Genomic DNA, 21,942 nt, shown 5'->3' on the forward strand with positions numbered 1-21,942 from the left:
GACACACCCTACTAAGAAGGGGGAATGGTAGCATCAAGTTCTCAGTCTCACACAGATTGGTCAGTAAGGATCTCTCTTAATGATGGGGCTGTCACATACCACATTTCATGGTCCATAATCACAATTGCATACCAACCCAGGGTCTCCCGATTCAAAGTAATAGTAAATATAAGGCTGTTATTTTGTGTCAGCATACACGTAGGTCAGGCTAGAAAGTGTAGTTCATTCATGGACTTTGAAATCTGGACACGTGGATCAGGCCTAACATGCAGCTGCTAGTTAATATATTTTTAGGTGGATTCACAGACTAATAGCACAAAGGAAAAAATTCTAAGAAAACATGATCGTAAATTGTTGTTTTTAAAAATAAGCGTTAATGTATAGGTCCGGTCAGCTGATATAACACTAAGCTTTGCCTTTTGTAAATTAGAACTGTACTCTAGAGCACATGTTTACCCACAAATCCTAGACATGCCATAAAAAAGACCAAAATTAAAACAATTTAGCTCAAGATTATGCACAACATAAAGCAGACTAGCAGAAAATCAGTGTAAATTATATTCCTATGTTTGAAGGGAATCTGTCAGGAGGTTTTTGCTACCTCATCTGAGAGCAGCCTAATGTAGGAAAAAAGACCCTGAATCCAACAATGTATCACTTAGATTACTGGGTGCAGCAGTTCTGACACAATCAGAGCTTTTAAACTTAGCAATGCAGCAGAGCTGAGAAAGCTAACCCCGCCCCCGCCAGGCTTTCTATGTCTATAGACAGCGAGGAGCCTATCACAGGAGGGGGCGTGTCGGACTAGCATGCATGCACATGCTCCTGTGTCCCAGCAATGATAAGATCCTAGTGCTAAAACAATCACTGCAAGCAAACAATAGCAGGGAGGTCGATAAGATAGGCATTGTTGAAATCTGTGTTTTAACCCCACAGCATGCTGTGTTCAGATTATATAGATATATAAAGATATATAAAAACACGCTGACAGATTACCTCTAACAATGTATTGTATGTAATATATATTACATTTTTAAAACCCACATTTTTTCTTTTCTTCCATACACATTATGATTTATCACTAACTTCCAATGGAAAACCATCAAAAGGCAGACTTCATAATATAACTAGGATATTTTACTGTATGTGGATGAAAAAGCTAAGTGTTTAAAGGTGAATCATGTGACTGGCAAGACTGCACAGCGTCATAGCATTTTAGTAACAAAATATGGCATGATGAATGGCCTGGTCCAGCTGATCATTTTTCTCCCTGTCACTTTAATCAATAAGGGAAAAGGTGAATTGCTATTGATTGTTCAAACACCTTGCAAGAGGTACAAAAATTGCAGAAAACTCAGCACCAAGCATGCACGCAGAGGGAGACAACAGCTGGAAAAGTAGCCCTACTTCTCTTCAGTTTCACTGGAAGACCAGTTTTCCTTCCTAAATGTATCACTTTAGTGACTCGAAGAACTGTCAAAAGCAACACTCCATTTATATTGTAAGACTACTAAAAACTCAACAAAGCTTTTGGTCATAAAGGTCTTCTAAGCAGCCCAATGGCTTGATACTAGAAAAATAAGGGAGGAGAAGACCATGGTGGACATATCTAAGCTTGCAGAAGATCGATCTCCCCACAGATCATTAATCCATCAAGTTGCCATGGCTCTAGATGAAGCCGAAGGATGTAAAAAATGCTTTGAAGAGTTGTTTTCAAGCTGTTTTTCAGCTGCACTCCTTAAGATTGACAGCTCGAGTTGGCTGCACGGTATTAACGCAGTGTAATCAGAGGCCTCCTCGGCAGCATCACAGTAGTAAAGGGACAATGAAGCTGTCCGAATTCAGGCAGCTTCATTACGGTTTCTGCAAGCATCAGGGTACGTGCACACGTATTGTGGAGGACTGCGGATTTTTCCGCAGCGGATTTGGGAAAACCGCAGTGCAAAACCGCTGCGGTTTTTACTGCGGATTTATCGCGGTCTCTACTGCAGATTTCGCTGCGGTTTTACACCTGCAGTTTTCTATTGGAGCAGATGTAAAACCGCTGTGGAATCCGCACAAAGAATTGACATGCAGCGGATTGTAAACCACTGCGTTTCCGCGCATTTTTTTCCGCAGCATGTGCACTGTGGATTTCGTTTCCCATAGGTTTACATTATACTGTAAACTCATGGGAAACCGCTGCGGATCCACAGCTGCGGAAACGCTGCGGATCCGCAGGAAAATCCGCAGCGTGTGCACATACCCTCAATTCTTCTACGTACACTTGCATAAAATGTTTGGAGGAAATTGGCAGGGAGCCAATCAGATTCCTTCTTTATGGTATTGCTCGAGGAAGTGGTGTCTGCCTGTATTTATCATCATTGACGGCAGTAAGAAGTAGGCAACACTGAGGACTTTAGATGCAGTGCTCGTCCAAGGAAACTTAAAGGGAACCTGTCACCCCCAAAATCGATGGTGAGGTAAGCTCACCGTCATCAGGGGCTTATCTACAGCATTCTGTTATGCTGTAGATAAGCCGCCGATGTTACCTGAAAGAGGAGAAAAAGAGATTATATTATACTCACCTGGGGGTGGTCCTGCTCCAATGGGTGTCCCAGGTCCGGAACAGCGCCTCCCATCTTCATTCCATGACGTCCTCTTCTGGTCTTCACGCTGCGGCTCCAGTGCAGGGGTACTTTGTCTGCCCGGTTGAGGGCAGAGCAAAGTACTGCAGCGCGCAGGCGCTGGGAAAGGTCAGAGAGGCCCGGCGCCTGGGCACTGCAGTACTTTGCCCTGCCTTCAACCGGGCAGACAAAGTACCCCTGCACTGGAGCCGCAGCGTGAAGACCAGACAAAGCACGCCTGCGTTGGAGCGGGAAGCCCAGAAGAGGACATCATCTGATGAAGATGGGAGGCGCCGGACCCAGACCAACAGCGGGAACGCCCCTGGGTGAGTATAATCCAACGTTATTTTCTCATCTAAGCCCCTGATTCCGGTGGGCTTACCTCACCCGCGATTTTGGGGGTGACAGGTTCCCTTTAATTTAATAATGGTGAATATAACTGAAATTGACAAGATATTCTGTGTTCCTCCTCCCTACAACTGCTGAAATCTCACAGTACTCAGGACAAGCTATGGTTATCAGTTGGACTAGGTGGGCAGAGGAGAGTTGAGCATTCCGATACTGGAAATATCGGGTATCGGCCGATATTCGCTGTATCGGATTTCCGATACTGAGTTCCGATACTTTTAAGATATCGGAATCGGAAGTTCCTATAGTGCAATGATGCACTATAATGGAGTATGGGCGGAGACTGCGTGTCTGTTTGTGCGGGCGGGGTCTGTGCCTGACCGTTGGGGGTCTGTACGGGCCTGCCGGGGGTCTGTACGGGCCTGCCGGGGGTCTGTGCGGGTCTGCCGAGGGTCTGTGTGGGCCTGCCGAGGGTCTATGCGGGCCTGCCGGGGGTGTGTGCGGGCTGCCGGGGGTCTGTGCGGGCCTGCCGGGGGTCTGTGCAGGCCTGCCGGGGGTGTGTGCGGCCTGCCAGGGGTCTGTACAGTAGTAGTCCCATCATCCGGCTAATGTGTTGAATCTAAAAAAAAAAAAAAAAAAAACATACATACTACATGCATACTACATACATGCATACTACATACATACTACATACACACAACATACTACATACATACTACATACATACAACATACTAAAAAAAAAGTTTTTTTTGCCAGACAGAAAACACATACAGAGGAATGTTTTTTCTGTCTGGCAAAAAAACGTGCAGCGACAGATCCAGCAAAAAACGGATGAAAGGTGTGGCCATCAGGCGCAATCCGGTTGTAATACAACTCTATGAGAAAAAATGGATCCGGCGGAAAAAACAGATCCTGCAAATGTGCCGACAGGATGTGTTTTTTCCCCATAGACTTGTATTAGCGACGGATGGCCACAGACATCCGTCGTGCAACAAATCCGTCGTGTTTTGGCAGACCGTCGGCACGAAAAAACGTTCCGTCGTGCAACAAATCCGTCGTGTTTTCGCAGACCGTCGGCACGAAAAAACGTTCAAGTGAATGTTTTTTTGTCCGTCGCGTCCGCCATTTTATACCGCGCATGCACGGCCGAAACTCCTCCCCGGACTGCAAAATGGGCAGCGGATGCGTTGAAAAACTGCATCCGCTGCCCATGTTGTGCACAAATTTCACATCGTGCGTCGGTAAGTCGGCCCGGCACATAACGAAGGACCCGCACCGACGCAAGTGTGAAAGAGGCCTTAATGAGCGGTTCATTTAAAAAAAAACCCCGAAAAAAACAGTGTGGGCTCCCGAGCAATTTTCTGTGCCAGAGGGGGAAAGCCAACGGCAGGGGGCCAATATTTGTAGCCTGCTATGAATATCAGCCCGCAGCTGTCTGCGTAGCCTTTATAGGCTATTAAAATAGGGGGACCCCCAAAAAAATGAGGTGGGGTCCCCCTATATTTTAAAGCCAGAAAGGCTACGCAGACTGCTGCGGGTTGATATTCATAACCTAGAGAGAGGCCATGGATATTGGCCCCCCCGGCCACAAATACCAGTCTGCAGCCGCCCCAGAAATGGCGCATCTGTAAGATGCGCCAATTCCGGCACTTAGCCCCTCTCTTCCCACTTCCGTGTAGCGGTGTGATATGGGGTAATAAGGGGTTAATGTCACCTTGCTATTGTAATGTGACATTAATCCGGGTTAATAATGGAGAGGCGTCAATAAGACGCCTATCCATTATTAATACTAGTGTAGTGAAATAGTTTAAAAAAATAAAGACACAGGCAGAAAAAAGTATTTTAATATTCTTCAGTTAACCATACTTACCATACTTCAGCACCTGCAAAAAACCGTAAAATAATAAACCATATACTACCTGTCCGCCGTAGTCCAATTAATAACGAGTGTCCCACGACGATCTCCCCTATAGAACAATGACATTGGGTGATGTCACTGCTCTATAGGACGCCCCCTGAGGAAGGTTTCAATCCGAAACGCGCGTCGGGGTCAGCTGTGGACGGCGCGGTGGCTGGTGTGCACATCTCGGTATGTTCCTAACTATACTATTCCCTGTGTGATGTTTGTTTTGCTATGTATAGATTGTCACCTGGATACTTAGTTATGGGAATTTATCTGTGTATGGCTGAGCTGTGTACCAGCCGTACTATGGCTATTCACGATGGAATTTTTGGATTACATACACGACTTATGCGCTGTCCACTGCTTTCATTGGGCATTTTTGTGCCACATTGCTGCATGTTCCCCATGTTCTCCCTGAATCTGTCTAACTGAATCTGAATCTGTGGGAAATTTCTTACACAGCAATGCCAAAATTGAGACTAGGGACTATTTTTTTTTACAGCGGCGGAGGAATACAGTGCGGAAGGATACCTTCCTCCTATCATTGTATTCCTGGAGCCCCTAAAGAGCGGTCGCATCTGCTGATGCTGCCGTTCTCCACGGGAGATAAGCGTGGGACACTCGTAGATTTCTGTGGATCAGGGAGTATATTGTTTGTTATTTTCATATTTTTTTACAGATGACACTGGCTTTGGGGGTCAAAGTGACAAGTGATGGTGAGTATGTACTCTGTTACATGTACTGTATGTCTGTATGTATGTATTGTATTTAATGCATGAATGTCTGAATGTATTGTATGTAGTATGTATGTATGATGTATGTATGTAGTATGTATTTTCATATTTTTTTACAGATGACACTGGCTTCAGGGAACAAAGTGACAAGTGATGGTTAGTATGTACTCTATGTTATATGTAATGTATGAATGTATTGTATGTAGTATGTATGAAGTATGTATGTTGTATGTATGTAGTATGTCTGTATGTAGTATATAGTATGCTGTAGGTATGTTGTATGTATGTAGTATGCTTGTATGTATGCAGTATGTAGTATGTATGTTTGCGTTTGCCTACTTGAAGTCCCATCGGACGATGCCTGCACACAGACACAAAGACCCACGAGAGGCGCGTACAGACCTCCAGCAGGCCCCACAGCCCCCCGGCAGGCCGCACAGATTCCCAAGAGGCCCGTACAGACCCCCGGCAGGCCGCACAGACCCCCCAAGAGGTCCGCACAGACCCCCCCCGAGAGGCCCGCACAGACCCCCGGCAGGCAGCACAGACCCCCGAGAGGCCCGTACAGACCCCCGCCAGGCCTGCACAGACCCCCGGCAGCCCGCACAGATCCCCGCCAGGCCCACAAAGACCCCCCATGGTCCCACACAGACACGCTGTCTCCGCCCACGCACTGCCCACACTTACCCCCTCCGGAACAAGATGTACAAGGAAGGAAAGGGTTTATTTTCATTCCGATATCTGTGTCCCATTGACGTGCATTGGTTTCCGGTATTGGTATCGGCGATATCTGATATTTTTTGGATATTGGCCGATCCAATCCGATCCCGGTATTTCCCGATATCGGAAGGTATCGCTCAACACTACTTATGAACACAGTGGACTCATAAGATGCTCATTTTAATATCAAGAGAGCAGCAAAAATTATACAGCCATTGTGACAATGATTTTCAAAGTAAGGGCACCAACCTCATCGGGTCTAAAATTAATGTGGTTTATGTTGTCAAATGGTGACAGCTCAGCTTTCAGAAAAAAAATAATTGGTGTAATCTAGTTAACTCCAAGGACATAATTACAGAACATTATAAAATATGAGACCAGATGATTTGTTCAGAATGGTTATATTGGGTCTTCTCTGAAGAACATGGTAAGGCTAGGGCTCCATGGCAAATAGGGAAACATTGATTTCTGTAATAATGGTGGACATAGTAAAACATTTAGGTTGTGATCATGACACAGATGTTGTATGGTGACATGTTATTGTAAACTCCTAATCTATAAGTAAGATTTACAAATACACGGCCTGAATATAAGTATGCCAGGTAATCATTGCAATATTTCATATTCTGTATTGTATCCAATCAAACCATTTTAAAGAACACTGGAGCAACATGAGTAGTATCAAAGTACCAAGTATACAAGCTTATAAAAAAATAACTCAAAGGGTAATACATATTAAGAGAACAGAGTTTCCATCTTATAATAATGGCATTTACCGTAGGTGCTCGCAGACGTACAAACAGTAAGGCTGAGATTAGACTGATTGTCAAGTTGTCCCCAGTAAAGCTAGAAGTTAATGTGAAAAGAACTGAACTAGTGATGAGCGAGTATACTCGTTGCTCGGGTGGTCTCCAAGTATTTGTGACTGCTCGGAGATTTAGTTTTTGTTGATACAGATGCATGATCTACAGCTGCTAGCCAGCCTAAGTACATGTGGGGGTTGCCAGGTTGCTAGGGAATCCCAACATGTAATCAAGCTGTCTAGTAGCTGCAAATCAAACTAAATCTCCGAGCAGTCACAAATACTCGGAGATCACCCAAGCAACGAGTATACTCTCTAATCACTAAACTGTACCCTACATACCAAGTTTTGTGTGCCGTCAGCAAGAGTTAACTAAAGGCCCATTAAGTAGCGCTAAATATTGGAGAATGTGTGTTCATAGAAAAAAGCCGGCAATTACCTGATACTCAATCGTTGGGTGAAATGATTTTTAATCATCTGTCCTGGCTTAGGCGCTGGGTCATGCTTTTCTCCCTATAGCAAGTTTCATGTTTAACTGTAGTGACATGTCAACCACCTTTCACATATTTTAAGGCAGCTCAGATAGTTTTACGCTGTCTGAGCATACAGTAAGCGTTGCATTCAGTTACCATAGAATCATAGAATGATAGAGTTGGAAGAGACCTCAAGCGTCATCGCATCCAACCCCTTGCTCTATGCAGGATTCACTAAACCAATCCAGACAGATGTCTGTCCAGCCTCTGTTTGAAGACTTCCATGGAAGGAAAACTCACCACCTCTCGTGGCAGCCTGTTCCACTCATTAATCACCCTAAATTGTTTTTTTTCTAATATGTAATCTGTACCTTCTCCCTTTCAGTTTCATTCCATTGTTTCCATGCATTCAGTTACCATGTGTTGCACTTTTGGAGTTTGCTTCACCATCCATTTCACTCAGCTGGCTAATTATCTCTCCTGCCCCTCAACTATTTATACTGGCTTCCTATTGTCGACACCCAGTTAACCACTTGTATGCTATAAGTATAACAAAATCTACTATACTAATACTAGTTCTGTTCACACTTGCAACTCTGCTGCAATAATGTAATCTTTTCTACAAGCAAGCATCCAGTTTCCCTGTTCATCACTTGTCTGCGGATTGCATACATCTCTATCATTTGCCTTTAACAATTTGTCTGTTACAATCCCTGGACTGAATATCTTCAGGTCCTGAGTATATCCACTCTCCTCGTACTTCCGTCTTCTGATGTTTCCTGCTTCACTTATTTACTTGACGTCCTGGTCCTCGCTGATCCACGTATCATCCAGCTCCAGTGTCAATGAATTTGATCCATGTTGCTCACACTGAGCTATGGCTTAGAGAAGTCACTTCACCAGGTGAGTCCTTAACTACGTCTTAAAAATGATTGTTATTGGCAGAACGTCGTTCTGTGTAAACAGGATTCACGCTGCTGATAACTCAATATTTTATGAGCATAGAATAATTGCAGTAACAAATTTTGGTCAGCCTGTCTAAACAAGCCACTAAAATAATGCGGATTCGCCTGAAATTAGCGGATTGACAGTCCTTTAATGGCCTGGATCGCAGGTGTAAATGCACCATTAGATGTAACTGAAAAATCAGAACACTCATTTGAATTGGGGTGAAGATCATGATCAGGACCTGAGGATATTAGCCAATTTAAGATTCATGCAACAGCGAAAAATTAATATTTTATTGCATGCTGCATCAGAACTTCCCAATCCAGCACTGAACAAACCAATTACCGTATGTAAGGAGATCCCAAACAGAGAATACACTTACAAATTATTAGTTAAATTTAAGTAATTACAGATGATGAACTTATTACACACTTAGCATGCCAAATATTCAAAAGCATTTTTGCACGGCATGGTTGGCCCAAGAAACAGGAAATAAGTGTATAGCATGCGCTATACAACATGCAAAGGCACAAAACAATTCTAGTTAGACAAAAAGCCTAAATAAATTATCTACTGAATTTCCTTAAGAATGGATTGGGAAAAACAGTCCTAAAAAAAAAAAAAATTAAAGGGTTGTGAAGCAAAATGCACATAAATTTAGGATAAATGCATTATGCCATTTTTGGAGCAGACATCTATTGTTTGTTTTGGACATTTGTTGTGCATTGCTTAAAACACAGCTTAGCAGAAAGGGTTTGTGGCTTATATGTGCAAAATAGTAATGTAAAGTAAGCCAAGAAAAAGCCGATATAGGGTTAGACAAAAGAGCCTACAGGATGCACTAGATCATCCAGGGTGATAAATTTGGCACATCTTCTGACTGCAGGTCTAATTAGCGGATCTGTGGAATTAAACAACCGTTCATTTCTAAATATTTGCCGCTCAGTGGTTGTTTAGATGCCTATTTAGATAGGCCGACCGTTTACTAATATGCGTACATAACGATCAGTAATGGACTGTTCAGTCTGCACAGGTTGATATTGTTCTCGGCAGCACAGGACAGTAAAATGTCCTGCCAAGAAATACTATGTTCTGGACAAACCAAAAGATCATTTCACCCAACGAATAAGCAGTGTGCTCATTTGTCAGAAGAAAAAAAGAAAGAAAAAAAAGTAAAAAAATAAATCCCACTCATCAGCGCTGTTGAAATCTATAACATTTCGATTCAGAAATGGGCATATTATGTGAAATCAATCTAATCAATCTAGGATCAATTACATTTAAATATGATACATAAAATAAAAATAAAAAAAGATGACAAAGAATTGCCTTAAGCAATGAAAGTATGTCTGAATTACCATTGTCATATACAGAAGCTACAATTCTGCATGGAGGAATCGGAAAGATGAGAGCTGATTATCTGGGTCTCGGAGGAAACACTTTTGCTGATGGCAGCAGATTAAAGAAAATTAAAGAAAAAAATATGATTCTTTGGCATTAAACAGTCTAGAAAATTAGCTTGTGACTAATTAGCTTCGGCCTGAAATAGTGAGATTCATCGCGACTCCTCCTACAGCACCTAAGAACCCTGAAAGATCTGTCAGATCAGGACATCTGTAGAAGCAGAGTGTGTAAGAGAGAAACAGGAGAAATGAAAGGAGGAGAACAGATAAAGGAAATCAGGATTGTGGTGATTAGCAAAGAAAACATGAATGAAGGCAAGAACAGGAGTAAATCCAGAATAGGATACATTGCCCTGTATACTTTTTACGAATCTCCTTCAAAAATCAAACTCATTGAGTAAACGTATACCGTATTTTTCAGACTATAAGAGGCACTTTCTTCCTCCAAAAATCTGGAGGAAAATGGGGGGTGCGTCTTATAGTCTGTATGTCCCTAAAATGGCTGTGATGGGGAGGTGGCAGAGCAAAAGGGTCACAGGAGGCAGGAGTATGGGAGTACAGATTTGATGCATTTTTTACATGCATTTTTCAGGTTACCAATAGAACTCTCCTTCCACTTAGGTCTCTAGTGTCGTTGTTCTCTATAAAACTTTGGCTTGTAATACCCTATCCCCTCTTTCCCATTCCCTTTCTGTTATCACTGAAGCAATGTTTTGTTGGGAGACTTGTAGCTACAGTAATAATAATAATAATAATCTTTATTTTTATATAGCGCTAACATATTCCGCAGCGCTTTACATTTTGCACACATTATCACTGTCCCCGATGGGGCTCACAATCTAAATTCCCTATCAGTATGTCTTTGGAATGTGGGAGGAAACCGGAGAACCCGGAGGAAACCCACGCAAACACGGAGAACATACAAACTCTTTGCAGATGTTGTCCTTGGTGGGGTTTGAACCCAGGACTCCAGCGCTGCAAGGCTCAAGCCCCACTAAGGACAACATCTGCAAAGAGTTTGTATGTTCTCTCCGTGTTTGCGTGGGTTTCCTCCGGGCACTCCGGTTTCCTCCCACATTCCAAAGACATACTGATAGGGAATTTAGAGTGTGAGCCCCAATGGGGACAGCAATGATAATGTGTGTAAAGCGCTGCGGAATATGTTAGCGCTATATAAAAATAAAGATTATTATTATTTATTATTATCCTTAGGTACTTCGCTCCCTCCTGGCTTTGACCCTCAGCTATCCTTAACTACATTTTCTGTCTGTGCCCTGCACTCTGTGCTCTGTGTCTTCCCTGCATTCACGTGCTGTGGCTCCGAACTCCCTGGTCACGTAACTGCTCAGTGCCAGGTCCTGCTTACTACATTAGTTTAAGGTCCTTGAACTCGGCGTGCTTTGTTTCTGCACTCCCTACGTTTATTCACGTGCCCCCCCGGTCAGCACCCCCTAGGCAGTGCCAGTGACACCTAGGGTGTCATGACAGACATACTGGAGCAGAGCTTGATCCCCTCTCTTCGGAAACTGGACCGCAGGGCAGTATTCCAACATGACAATGACCCCAAACACACCTCCGAGACAACGATCGCCTTGCTAAGAAAACTGATGATAAAGGTGCTAAACTGGCCAAGCATGTCTCCAGATCTAAACCCTTTTGATCATTTATGGGGCATCCTCAGACGGAAGGTGGAGGAGCACAAGGTCTTTAACATCCGTGATGTCATCATGGAGGAGTAGAAGAGGATTCCAGTGGCAACCTGTGAAGATCTAGTGAACTCCATGCCAAAGAAAGTTCAGGCAGTGCTTGAAAATAATGGTGGCCACACAAAATATTGACACTTTGGGAACAATTTGGCCATTTTCACTTAGGGGTGTACTCACTTTTGTTGCCAGCGGTTTAGACATTAATGGTTGTGTGATGAGCTTTGAGCATCAGGGTGGAACTTTGGGCTGGGTCTTCAGCTGTGCTCTGGCCCCTCCGCTGCCTCTGGTGTCTTTATAGTCTTCAGGATTTAAATTTCATGCCAAGCCATCCTAGCCACGGATGGTGCATGCGCACATAAACATTAGCCATGTTTGTTGAGTGAAGTTTATCTTTTGTTGGTAAATTATCAGTCTAACCAGCCATTGAGTAGGGGAAAAAAAGTTGTCCATGTTTTCAAGTTTTTTCCCATAGCTGCCCGCCACAATGATATTTTGGAAAGATTGTTCCAAAAACATTCTTGTAATATTTTTAGAAGATCGTTCAATCTTTTGCTCACTGTCAATGTGCACAAATGGTCAGTTTGTATGACAGTAACAACTAATATGGACCACAAGGAGTATGGTCATGTGAACCAAATGATTGTTCACCAAACAATGTATGGCCATCTTAAATATTGGTGTGTGTTACACATATAAATAAATAAATATATATATATATATATACAATACAAAATACAGCAGCCAAGGAAAAAAATACTGGAAATCATACCTCTCTCTGCAATACTAGCTCCTTTGTGTACATCATGGCTTCCTCACTGAAAGGCTCCCCTTCTTGAACCACACCAGGAATATTTCTGGCACCTCTAGGACATTCAATGCCTATGGAGTTTAATAAAACACATTGGTTAGTGCGTTATTAGAATAATCACAGTACCAGAAGCAAAACATCTTATTGTACATGGCCAAAGTTCCTGTGCATTTATCATAAAAGTATTAAAATAATTCATAAAAAGTGTTTTCACATACAGTTGTGTGCAAATATTTTAGGCAGGTGTGGTAAAAATGCTACAAAGGAAGAATTATTTTGTAGTCCTTCTTCTTTATGCAGAGGATAGTTCTTAATGCCACTGACGATATGTTTGAGGTTGTTGTTATGATGAAGAACAAAAATCCTTCCTTTATGGTACTGCATCTGCCTGTATTTCTTAACATTGAGGACACCATTAATCCTAACAGAATCCCCAACTCTATTTACAGAATTTCAAAGAGAAGTAAGCATGACGTGTCTCATCTGCTGCATTAAAGGGAACCTGTCACCCCCAAAATCGATGGTGAGGTAAGCTCACCGGCATCAGGGGCTTATAATAATAATAATAATAATAAATAACAATAATATTTTTTATTTATATAGCGCCAACATATTCCGCAGCACTTTACAGTTAAGTGGGGACATGTACAGACAATAAATTCAATACAAGTTAAGACAATTTAAACAGTGACATTAGGGGTGAGCTCGCAAGCTTACAATCTACAAGGAAATGGGGGGACACAATAGGTGAAAAGTGCTTGTTATTTCAGGTCTGGCAATTATAGTAAATAGGGATTTTCATATAAAGCTGCATGATCCGGTCATCAGCCCGTGTGTTTAAGTGCAATATTCAAGTATCAAGTGCAGTTATCATGTGCATGGAGGGTGTGGAGACAGATGAATAGTAGGGTGCAGATTCACATGCAGATAATATTTGGAAGGAGGAAACATGACAAAGTTAGTTTACTGAGTAGTTGATGTGGTAGGCTTGTTTGAAGAGATGGGCTTTTAAAGCGTGCTTGAAAAGGTCGGGGCTAGGTATCATTCTGTAATTCTGTAGATAAGCACCCGATGTTACCTGAAAGAGGAGAAAAAGAGGTTGGATTATACTCACCCAGGGGCGGTCCCGCTGCGGTCGTCTCAGGTCCGCTCCAGCGCCTCCTATCTCCATTCCATGACGTCCTCTTCTGGTCTTCACGCCGCGGCTCCGGTGCAGGCGTACTTTGTCTGCCCTGTTGAGGGCAGAGCAAAGTACTGCAGTGTGCAGGCGCCGGGCCTCTCTGACCTTTCCGGCGCCTGCCCACTGCAGTACTTTGTTCTGCCCTCAACAGGACAAAGTACGCCTGCGCCAGAGCCGCGGCGAGAAGACCAGAAGAGGACGTCATGGAATGGAGATGGAGGCGCTGCTCCGGACCTGAGACACCCATCGGAGCAGGACCGCCCCCAGGTGAGTATAATCTAACCTCTTTTTCTTCTCTTTCAGGTAACATCGGCGGCTTATCTACAGCATTACATAATGCTGTAGATCAGACCCTGATGACGGTGAGCTTACCTCACCATCGATTTTGGGGGTGACAGGTTCCCTTTAAGTTTCCTTGGCCGAGCACTGCATCTATAGTCCTCAGTGTTGCCTACTTCTTACTGCCGTCAATGATGAGAAATACAGGCAAACACCACTTCCTCGTGCAATACCATAAAGAAGGAATCTGATTGGCTCCCTGTCAATTTCCTCCAAACATTTTATGCAGGTGTACGTAGAAGAATGGATGCTTTGATGCTGTTTTGTAGTCAAAAGTTGATCACACCAAATTTAGATTTGAGTTATAATTCCCTTTTGTTCATTCTATTTGCATTTTGTTAACTGCTAAAAATAAAAGTTCTATTTTTTAAATATTCTTACTTTGTTAACGTTTTAGGCAGGTGTGAAAAAGTGCAGCAAAGTACTGTATAGCCATAGTTCCATAAAGCGGTTTTAAATTCTCCACTCGGGGTGGGAAAGAGAATTCCAATATATTTGCAACTTGGAGGCTCCAGAAATCTTTGTAACCTTGATGTCTTTACGCGATTAAGTATTCATCAAGAAGTGTGACTGCAGCATTGTTTTCCTCTTATGACTATTACATATCTTAGCAATGTACCACATGCCAGGAAGATTCCTGTTCAATAACAATATCCAGATAACCTACAGCTATGAGGTGACTGATGCTCTCTGTCATCGCAAATATGCCATAATACTTGTGCCAATTTCACAAAAAAATCCATTTTTTATCCTTGCGACAACAGAACTTTGATGCATAACCATATGTATCAACACAGCTCTTAAAACACAACCTCCACTACAGTAAAAATAGATTTTTTTAAGTATCTGCAGTAGCACCATAGGATATTATTAACCCCTTAGTGACGGAGCCAAATTTTTGAAATCTGACCAGTGTCACTTTATATGGTAATAACTCTGGGGCGCTTCAACAAATCCCAGTGATTTTGAGATTGTTTTTTCGTGACACATTTTACTTTATGACAATGGTAAATTTAGGTCAATATGTTTTGTGTTTATTTATAAAAATATCAAAAATTTGAGAAAAATGTTAAAAAAAATTAGCAATTTTCAAAGTTTGAATGATTATCCCTTTAATCCAGATACTCATGCCACAGCAAACCATTAATAAATAACATTTCCTTCATGTCTGCTTTACATCAGGACCATTTGTAAAATGTTATTTTATTTTGTTAGCATTTTAGGAGGTTTAAAAATGTAGCAGCAATTTTTCATTTTTTTCAAGGAAATTTACAACATTTATTTTTTTAGGGAACTATCCATGTTTGAAGTGACTTTAGGGGTCTCATATATTGGGAAACCACCAAACGTGATACCATTTTAAAAATAGCACCCCCTGACATATTGAAAACTGCAGTCAGGTAGTTTATTAACCCTTCAGGTGCTTTACAGGAATTAATGCAAAGTGGTATGACAGAAATGAAAACGTGTATTTTTACCACCTAAATGTCAGTAACTTCTGAACAGATTACTACAGCCGTCAGACTCCAAGGCCATTATTTGGTCGTGAATTACCATCGCAAATATCAGGACCACAAAATCATGATCTGAGGGCACCAATTGGGATAAAGAGGAAGCCCCCACACTCTGTTAACCATTTATAATGATGTAGTCACTATTGACAGCAGCATCTAAGGGGTTAAACAGATATGGATGGTGCCAACATTGATCGTGGCTGATACAGCAAGTTGTCAGCTACAGTGGACAGCCGACAGCTGCTGGATTGTCACCTGTATGGGGAGGATATTCTCTTATATCTCAGGTCAGTTAAAAGACGTATTGGCTGTCATTAAGGGGTTAAGATAAAATGTATACGCAATTAAATATATCTGTTTTAATTTGTCAACTATGTCTAGGTTATCTGCTATTTTACATCGTGATTTCTTATGTCTCTCCTATAAATGTCTGCTAACCTGGAATACCCACTGCACCCCTGAATCTATGCACCTCTCTCCCCCTATTCTACCTGGTACGTTTGAACTGTCTGCTAACCTGGAATACCCACTGCACCCTTGAATCCATGCACCTCTCTCCCCTTATTCTACCTGACGGAACCTGAAAACCCATCTCTTCAGGAAAGCCTATAGCCTACAGTAACCATTCTGCCGCCTCACCAACCGCCCAAGCTGCCGCCTCGTCACCAACCACCCGAGCTGCCGCCACGTCACCGACCACCCGAGCTGCCGCCACATCACCGACCACCCGAGCTCCCGTCACGTCACCGACCACCCGAGCTGCAGCCACGTCACCGACCACCCGAGCTGTTGCCACGTCACCGACCACTCGAGATGCTGCCACGTCACCAACCACCCGAGCAGCCGCCTCACCACCACCAGTGCTGCAGCACACCAACCTCCTGTCTCTTCCCCATTATCCTGAAGATTGTAAGTCCGCAAGGACAGGGTCCTCTGCCCTCTGTACCAGTCTGTCACTGTAAATTTGTTTACTGTTAACGATATCTACAACCCTGTATGTAACCCCTTTTCACATGTACAGCACCATGGAACTAATGGTGCTATATAAATAAATAATAATATGCAGACTACAGTATATTTCTCATTATGCCATAGAGTCATATCACCCTTGACTTAGAGCTGGTATCTTCTGACACAGCAGAGTCTCAGTGCATCCTATGTGATATATAGAGCACCACAGTGTCATTGTATCCTCTGTGAAGTACAGTATAGTTTTGGTGTACCCTTTGCGATGTGTATACAGCAGAGTCTCAGCTTATCCTATTATTATTATTATTTATTTATATAGCACTATTAATTCCAAGGTGCTGTACATAAGAAAGGGGTTACATACAGGGTTATAGATATCATTTACAGTAAACAGGTTTACAGTGACAGACTGGTACAGAGGAGAGAGGACCTTGTCCTTGCGGACTTACATTCTATGGGACTTACATTCTATTCTATCCTATACGATGTATATACAGTACTCTGTATCTTATGCAATGTGTACAGTAAAGTCTCAGTGTATCCTATGAGATGTATATACAGCAGAGTCTCAGCTTATCCTATATGATGTATAAACAGTACTCTGTGTATCCTATGTGATGTGTACAGTAAAGTCTCAGTGTATCCTATGTGATGTATATACAGCACTCTCAGTGTATCTAATGTGATGTGTACAGTAAAGTCTTAAAGTATTTTATGTGATGCAGCTTCAGGGCGTCTCACCTATTATAACATTGCTTTTATGTAAAGCAGAAATAAAAGCCCAGTCTTATGAAATGAACAGAAAAAAGCAACCAATTACAATGCAGATTTCACTTGTCAAGAGCAGAATGCAAAATGAAAATTACTTTATGATTGGTTACCATGGCAGCTCTTTCTTTTTGATAGTTTCTTTACCCACATCTTTATCATCACATAAGGACATGCATAAGGACAGCAGGGTGGAGATGGGCGGGAAGACGAGGAGACAGAGCTTCCAGGAGGAATCGTAATAAGTGATGTAATTCTGTAGTTCACAAGAAGTCAAACTGACATTCTGGCTACAGATTGTTGCATGTACGGGACTGTTAGGCTGGAGATCACATGACTCAACAAAATAATAAAGGTGGGGAAATGTATAGAAGAAAGGGAGGTGGGATGACATAAACCTCGAGAGCATTAGTGGTGAATACATTTTTTTATCTACAAAGAAAAAAATGCTAAACCAAGCACGATTTCAAACAAATTTCACATGATTACAGTACAAAAAGTGAACACTTTAGTATTCTGTGTGTGTATAGTATCGGTTTTATGTATGATGATAGTACTTTTATTCCAATATCATACATTACAGTAAACGGCTCATGAATTCAGTAGTACGAGAAATAAAAACGCTGCCTTTTCAGACACATGTAAACTAGCAGAGCATCATTACATTGTAGTATTATAGCCCAGAAAGTCACTCTTAACATCCACTTTATTTATACAGTGGGGAAAATAAGTATTTAATATACCGCCGATTTTGCAAGTTTTCCCACCTACAAAGAATGTAGAGGTCTATCATTTTTATAGTAGGTACACTTCAACTGTAAGAGACAGAATTGAAAAACATAAAAACAGAAAATCATATTGAAGGATTTTTAAATAATTAAATTGCATTTTATTGCATGAAATACGGTAAGTATTTGATCATCTAACAACCAGCAAGAATCCTGGCTCTCACAGATGTTAGTTTTTCTTTAAGAAGCCCTCCTACTCCACACTCATTACTTGTATTAAATGCACCTGTTTAAATTCATTAACTGCATAAAAGACACCTGTCCACACACTCAATTAGTCACACTCCAACCTCTCCACCATGGCCAAGATTAAAAAGCTGTTTAAAGACACCAGGGACAAAATTGTAGACCCGCACAAGGCAACTGTTGGCACAATTATTAGAAAATGGAAGAAACACAAGATGGCTGTCAATCTTCATCTGTCTGGGGCTCCATGCAAGATCTCGCCTCGTGAGGTAAGGATGATTCTGAGAAAGGTCAGGAATCCACCAGAACTACATGCTAGGGCATGGTCAATAACCTGAAAAGAGCTGGGACCACAGTCTCAAACATTACCATTAGTAAAACACTACGCCATCATGGATTAAAATCCTGCAGGGACAAAAAGGTCCCCCTGCTCACGCCAGATCATGTCCATGCCAGTTTGAAGTTCGCCAAGGACCATCTGGATGATCCAGAAGAGGCATGGGAAAAGGTCATATGGTCAAATGAGATCAAAATAGAACTTTTTGGTATCAACTCCACTCGCCGTGTTTGGAGGAAGAAGAATGAGTACCGCCCCAACAACACCATCCCAACTGTGAAGCATAGTGGGGATACTTTTCCGGCAAATGGGACAGGAAAAATTTACAGTATTGAAGTGAGGATGGATGGGGTCATGTATCATGAAATTTTGATCATCAGCTTCCTCCCTTCAATAAGAGCAATGAAGATGGGTCATAGCTGGGTATTCCAGCATGCCACTGGCCGGAAACTCACTGCCAGTGCAACTAAGGAGTGGCTCTGTATGAAGCATTTCAAGGTCTTGGAGTGGCTTAGCCAGTACCCAGACCTGAACTCAATAGAAAATATTACGAGGGAGCTGAAACTCAATATTGCCCAGCGACAGACATAAATCCTGAAAGATCAGGAGAAGATCTGTATGGAGAAGTGGGACAAAATTCCTGCTGCAGTGTGTGCAAACATGGTCTAGAACTACAGGAAACATATTAAGTTCTTTTTTCCTATTGTATCAAATACTTATTTCATGCAATAAAATGAAAATTAATTATGTAAAAATCATAAAATGTTAATTTTCTGGATTTTGTTTTAAATTCTGTCTTTTACAGTTGAAATGTACCTACGATAAAAATTACAGACTTCTCCATTCTAGGTAGGAAAACTTGCACTATCGTCAGTGTATGAAATACTTATTTTCCCCACTGTACATATACGGTACTTTTTTTTTAGCTGACCGATGATCAGGTTAACTATTCTTTAAATAAATAATGCAATTTCAACAGTTATGCTGAACTGATGGCCAATGCAATACCTAACAAAATGCCAAGCACCCAATTTAACCCCCAAAACATCTATAGCCTAAACAGTGACTCTTCAATGCATATCACAAGGTGCCCTCCTTCTGTTTGACAAATGGCAGAAGAGCCTCTTATTGTTTAGGGCAGGTAATTCATTGGGCAATGGCAGACGCGATGCATGCTGGAAAGTGAAGAAAAGGAAGTTCCTGCTGCAATTGAAGCTCTGCCTGAACACCAAGTAAAAGGAAGCACAGGTATAGTAAAAAAAAATGGATGGGAAGTGAAAGAGCAAGAGATTCAGTCAGTCCTTGGGCATGCTGGCCTTGTAAGCGCACCATACAGTTTGACCATGTTGTGGGGGATGAAGACAGCAAGCCTATGCTTTCACCCTGCTTGTGGCTGAAGTGGCTGTTATGCCTTAACACTAGCATGGGTGCTTTTGTTTCCCTATCCAGTAACTATTGCAACTGCACAGACCTTACCAATCGATTCATTCTATCCTTTATGACGCTGGCACATTATTAATTTATATTTTATATATTTTTACAAGAGCACAAGAAATGAATGTCATTGATTTATGTTTTAGCCTTTGGAGAAAATGACAGATAATTTAAAGGTCAGAGAGGGGGTGAGAACAAGGCAGCTGTTCCAAGTACAGTACAAATTCTGCAGCTACACTGTGAATGCAATATATTGCTGTAGAGATTAAAAAAAACAGCATTGTTATTAGAGTCCTATGCTTGTCTTATTAAAAACCGCTGCCTAGTCAAAAAGGGGATGGACACCTCAGTATGGCTAGTGATAGGGAAAAGATATATTAGGCTGTGTTCACTCACGTTTTTATAATGTTTTATCTGCAGCCAAAACCTTTCAGCTTGGAAGAAAAATGCAGCATACAAAATATAGCTATTTGCGGAAGTTTTGATGCAATTTTTGGAGTGGATAAGATGTCTGATTTGTTGACAATATAAGTTAAGTTTTATTCATCAAAAATGAATCAAAAACAAAGCAAAATCTCTTTGATGCACTTTTTTTGCACTTTCCCATTGCTTTCTATGTGCAAAAATCCTGAAAGAATGGACATGCTTCAGATCTAAAAAACACACTCAAATTCAAATTCAGTTAGGAAAAAAAGCAAGCGTGTGAATGAGATTTCGGAAATCTCAGAGCTTTTGCTGAACAGTAAACTATGGCTTCTTTTCTGCAGAAAAAGAACGCTGCAAAAAACATGCTGCAAAAATACAGCGTGTGAACAAAGAGTCGTGTTACATTTAGTTTCCACATGTCTTTCATAAATGAAATATTGCATAAACAACTGAATTACTCTTACTACTAAAGATAATGTTCACTTTCCATATTTAGCTCTGTTGGAATCGATGTAAACTTCATATGGTCAGTAATGGATGTGGATATTTATTTCAAAAGCCTCAATCTTACAATACACTTCCAGTAATCCAATAGACCATATATTTAAGTAATGTTTCATTTATTCTGTTTAATCTTACCTTGCGAATACCAAAAGCAAGGAGTGTTTAGCATTAAAGAAGACCTGTCAGCTCTCCTGACATCTGTTTTTGTAAATCCTTGAAGTACCCACAAGACAACCAAGAAGCAGCTTTCCTTATAACTCTATGTGGTGTCAACACTTTTTTTTTTGTTAGTCGACCTAGAAATATATAAATATGCTCCTCTGTTTGACCAATAAAAAACAGAATACCTCGACACTACACCAAGTAACAGTATGTTATGTTCACACTCGTAATTGCAGCTTTTTTTCTGCATATAAAAACCAGACTGTTGCTGTGAACAATACAATTGCCTGTTTCCTTCGTCTCCCCCCCCCCCCCATTTTAATAGGTGAATAATGCCTTTAAAAAAAAACTAAAATACAGGGAAAAATGCTGCAATTATAAAAGTCATAATATTCAGCATTTTAATTCGACGGCAACTAATTTTAAGCATGCTATGCATACAGAGTTAATAATCGACTCTAGATTAGGCTGCCGTCACACTAGCAGTATTTGGTCAGTATTTTATATCAGTATTTGTAAGCCAAAACCAGGAGTGGGTGATAAATGCAGAAGTGGGGCATATGTTTCTATTATACTTTTCCTCTAATTGTTCCACTCCTGGTTTTGGCTGAGGAATACTGATGTAAGATACTGACCAAAAACTGCTAGTGTGATGGCAGCCTTAAAGGGAATCTGTCCCTCCAAAAATGGCCTATAAACTAAGGCCACCGGCATCAAGGGCTTATCTACAGCGTTCTGTAATGCTGTAGGTAAGCCCCCGATGTATCCTGAAAGATGAGAAAAAGAGGTTACATTATACTCACCCAGGGGCGGTCCCACTGCGGTGTGCGTCGCGGTCCGGGGCCTCCATCTTCTTACGATGATGTCCTCTTCTTGTCTTCA

The 21,942-nt window shown here is 41.7% G+C and overlaps 1 protein-coding gene across 2 annotated transcripts in view; it reads right to left on the reverse strand.

Moving 5' to 3' along the window:
• SND1 (staphylococcal nuclease and tudor domain containing 1) overlaps nucleotides 1-21,942 on the reverse strand; it is a 980,965-nt gene that overhangs the window by 311,135 nt on the left and 647,888 nt on the right. For both annotated transcript variants that reach the window (XM_069765442.1, XM_069765443.1), the window contains exon 16: nucleotides 12,415-12,524. In XM_069765442.1, the coding sequence (XP_069621543.1) occupies nucleotides 12,415-12,524 (110 nt within the window). The remainder of the gene's footprint in view (nucleotides 1-12,414; nucleotides 12,525-21,942) is intronic.

The sequence above is a fragment of the Ranitomeya imitator genome, chromosome 4 (genome assembly GCF_032444005.1).
Source record: "Ranitomeya imitator isolate aRanImi1 chromosome 4, aRanImi1.pri, whole genome shotgun sequence".
Lineage (NCBI taxonomy): Eukaryota > Metazoa > Chordata > Amphibia > Anura > Dendrobatidae > Ranitomeya > Ranitomeya imitator.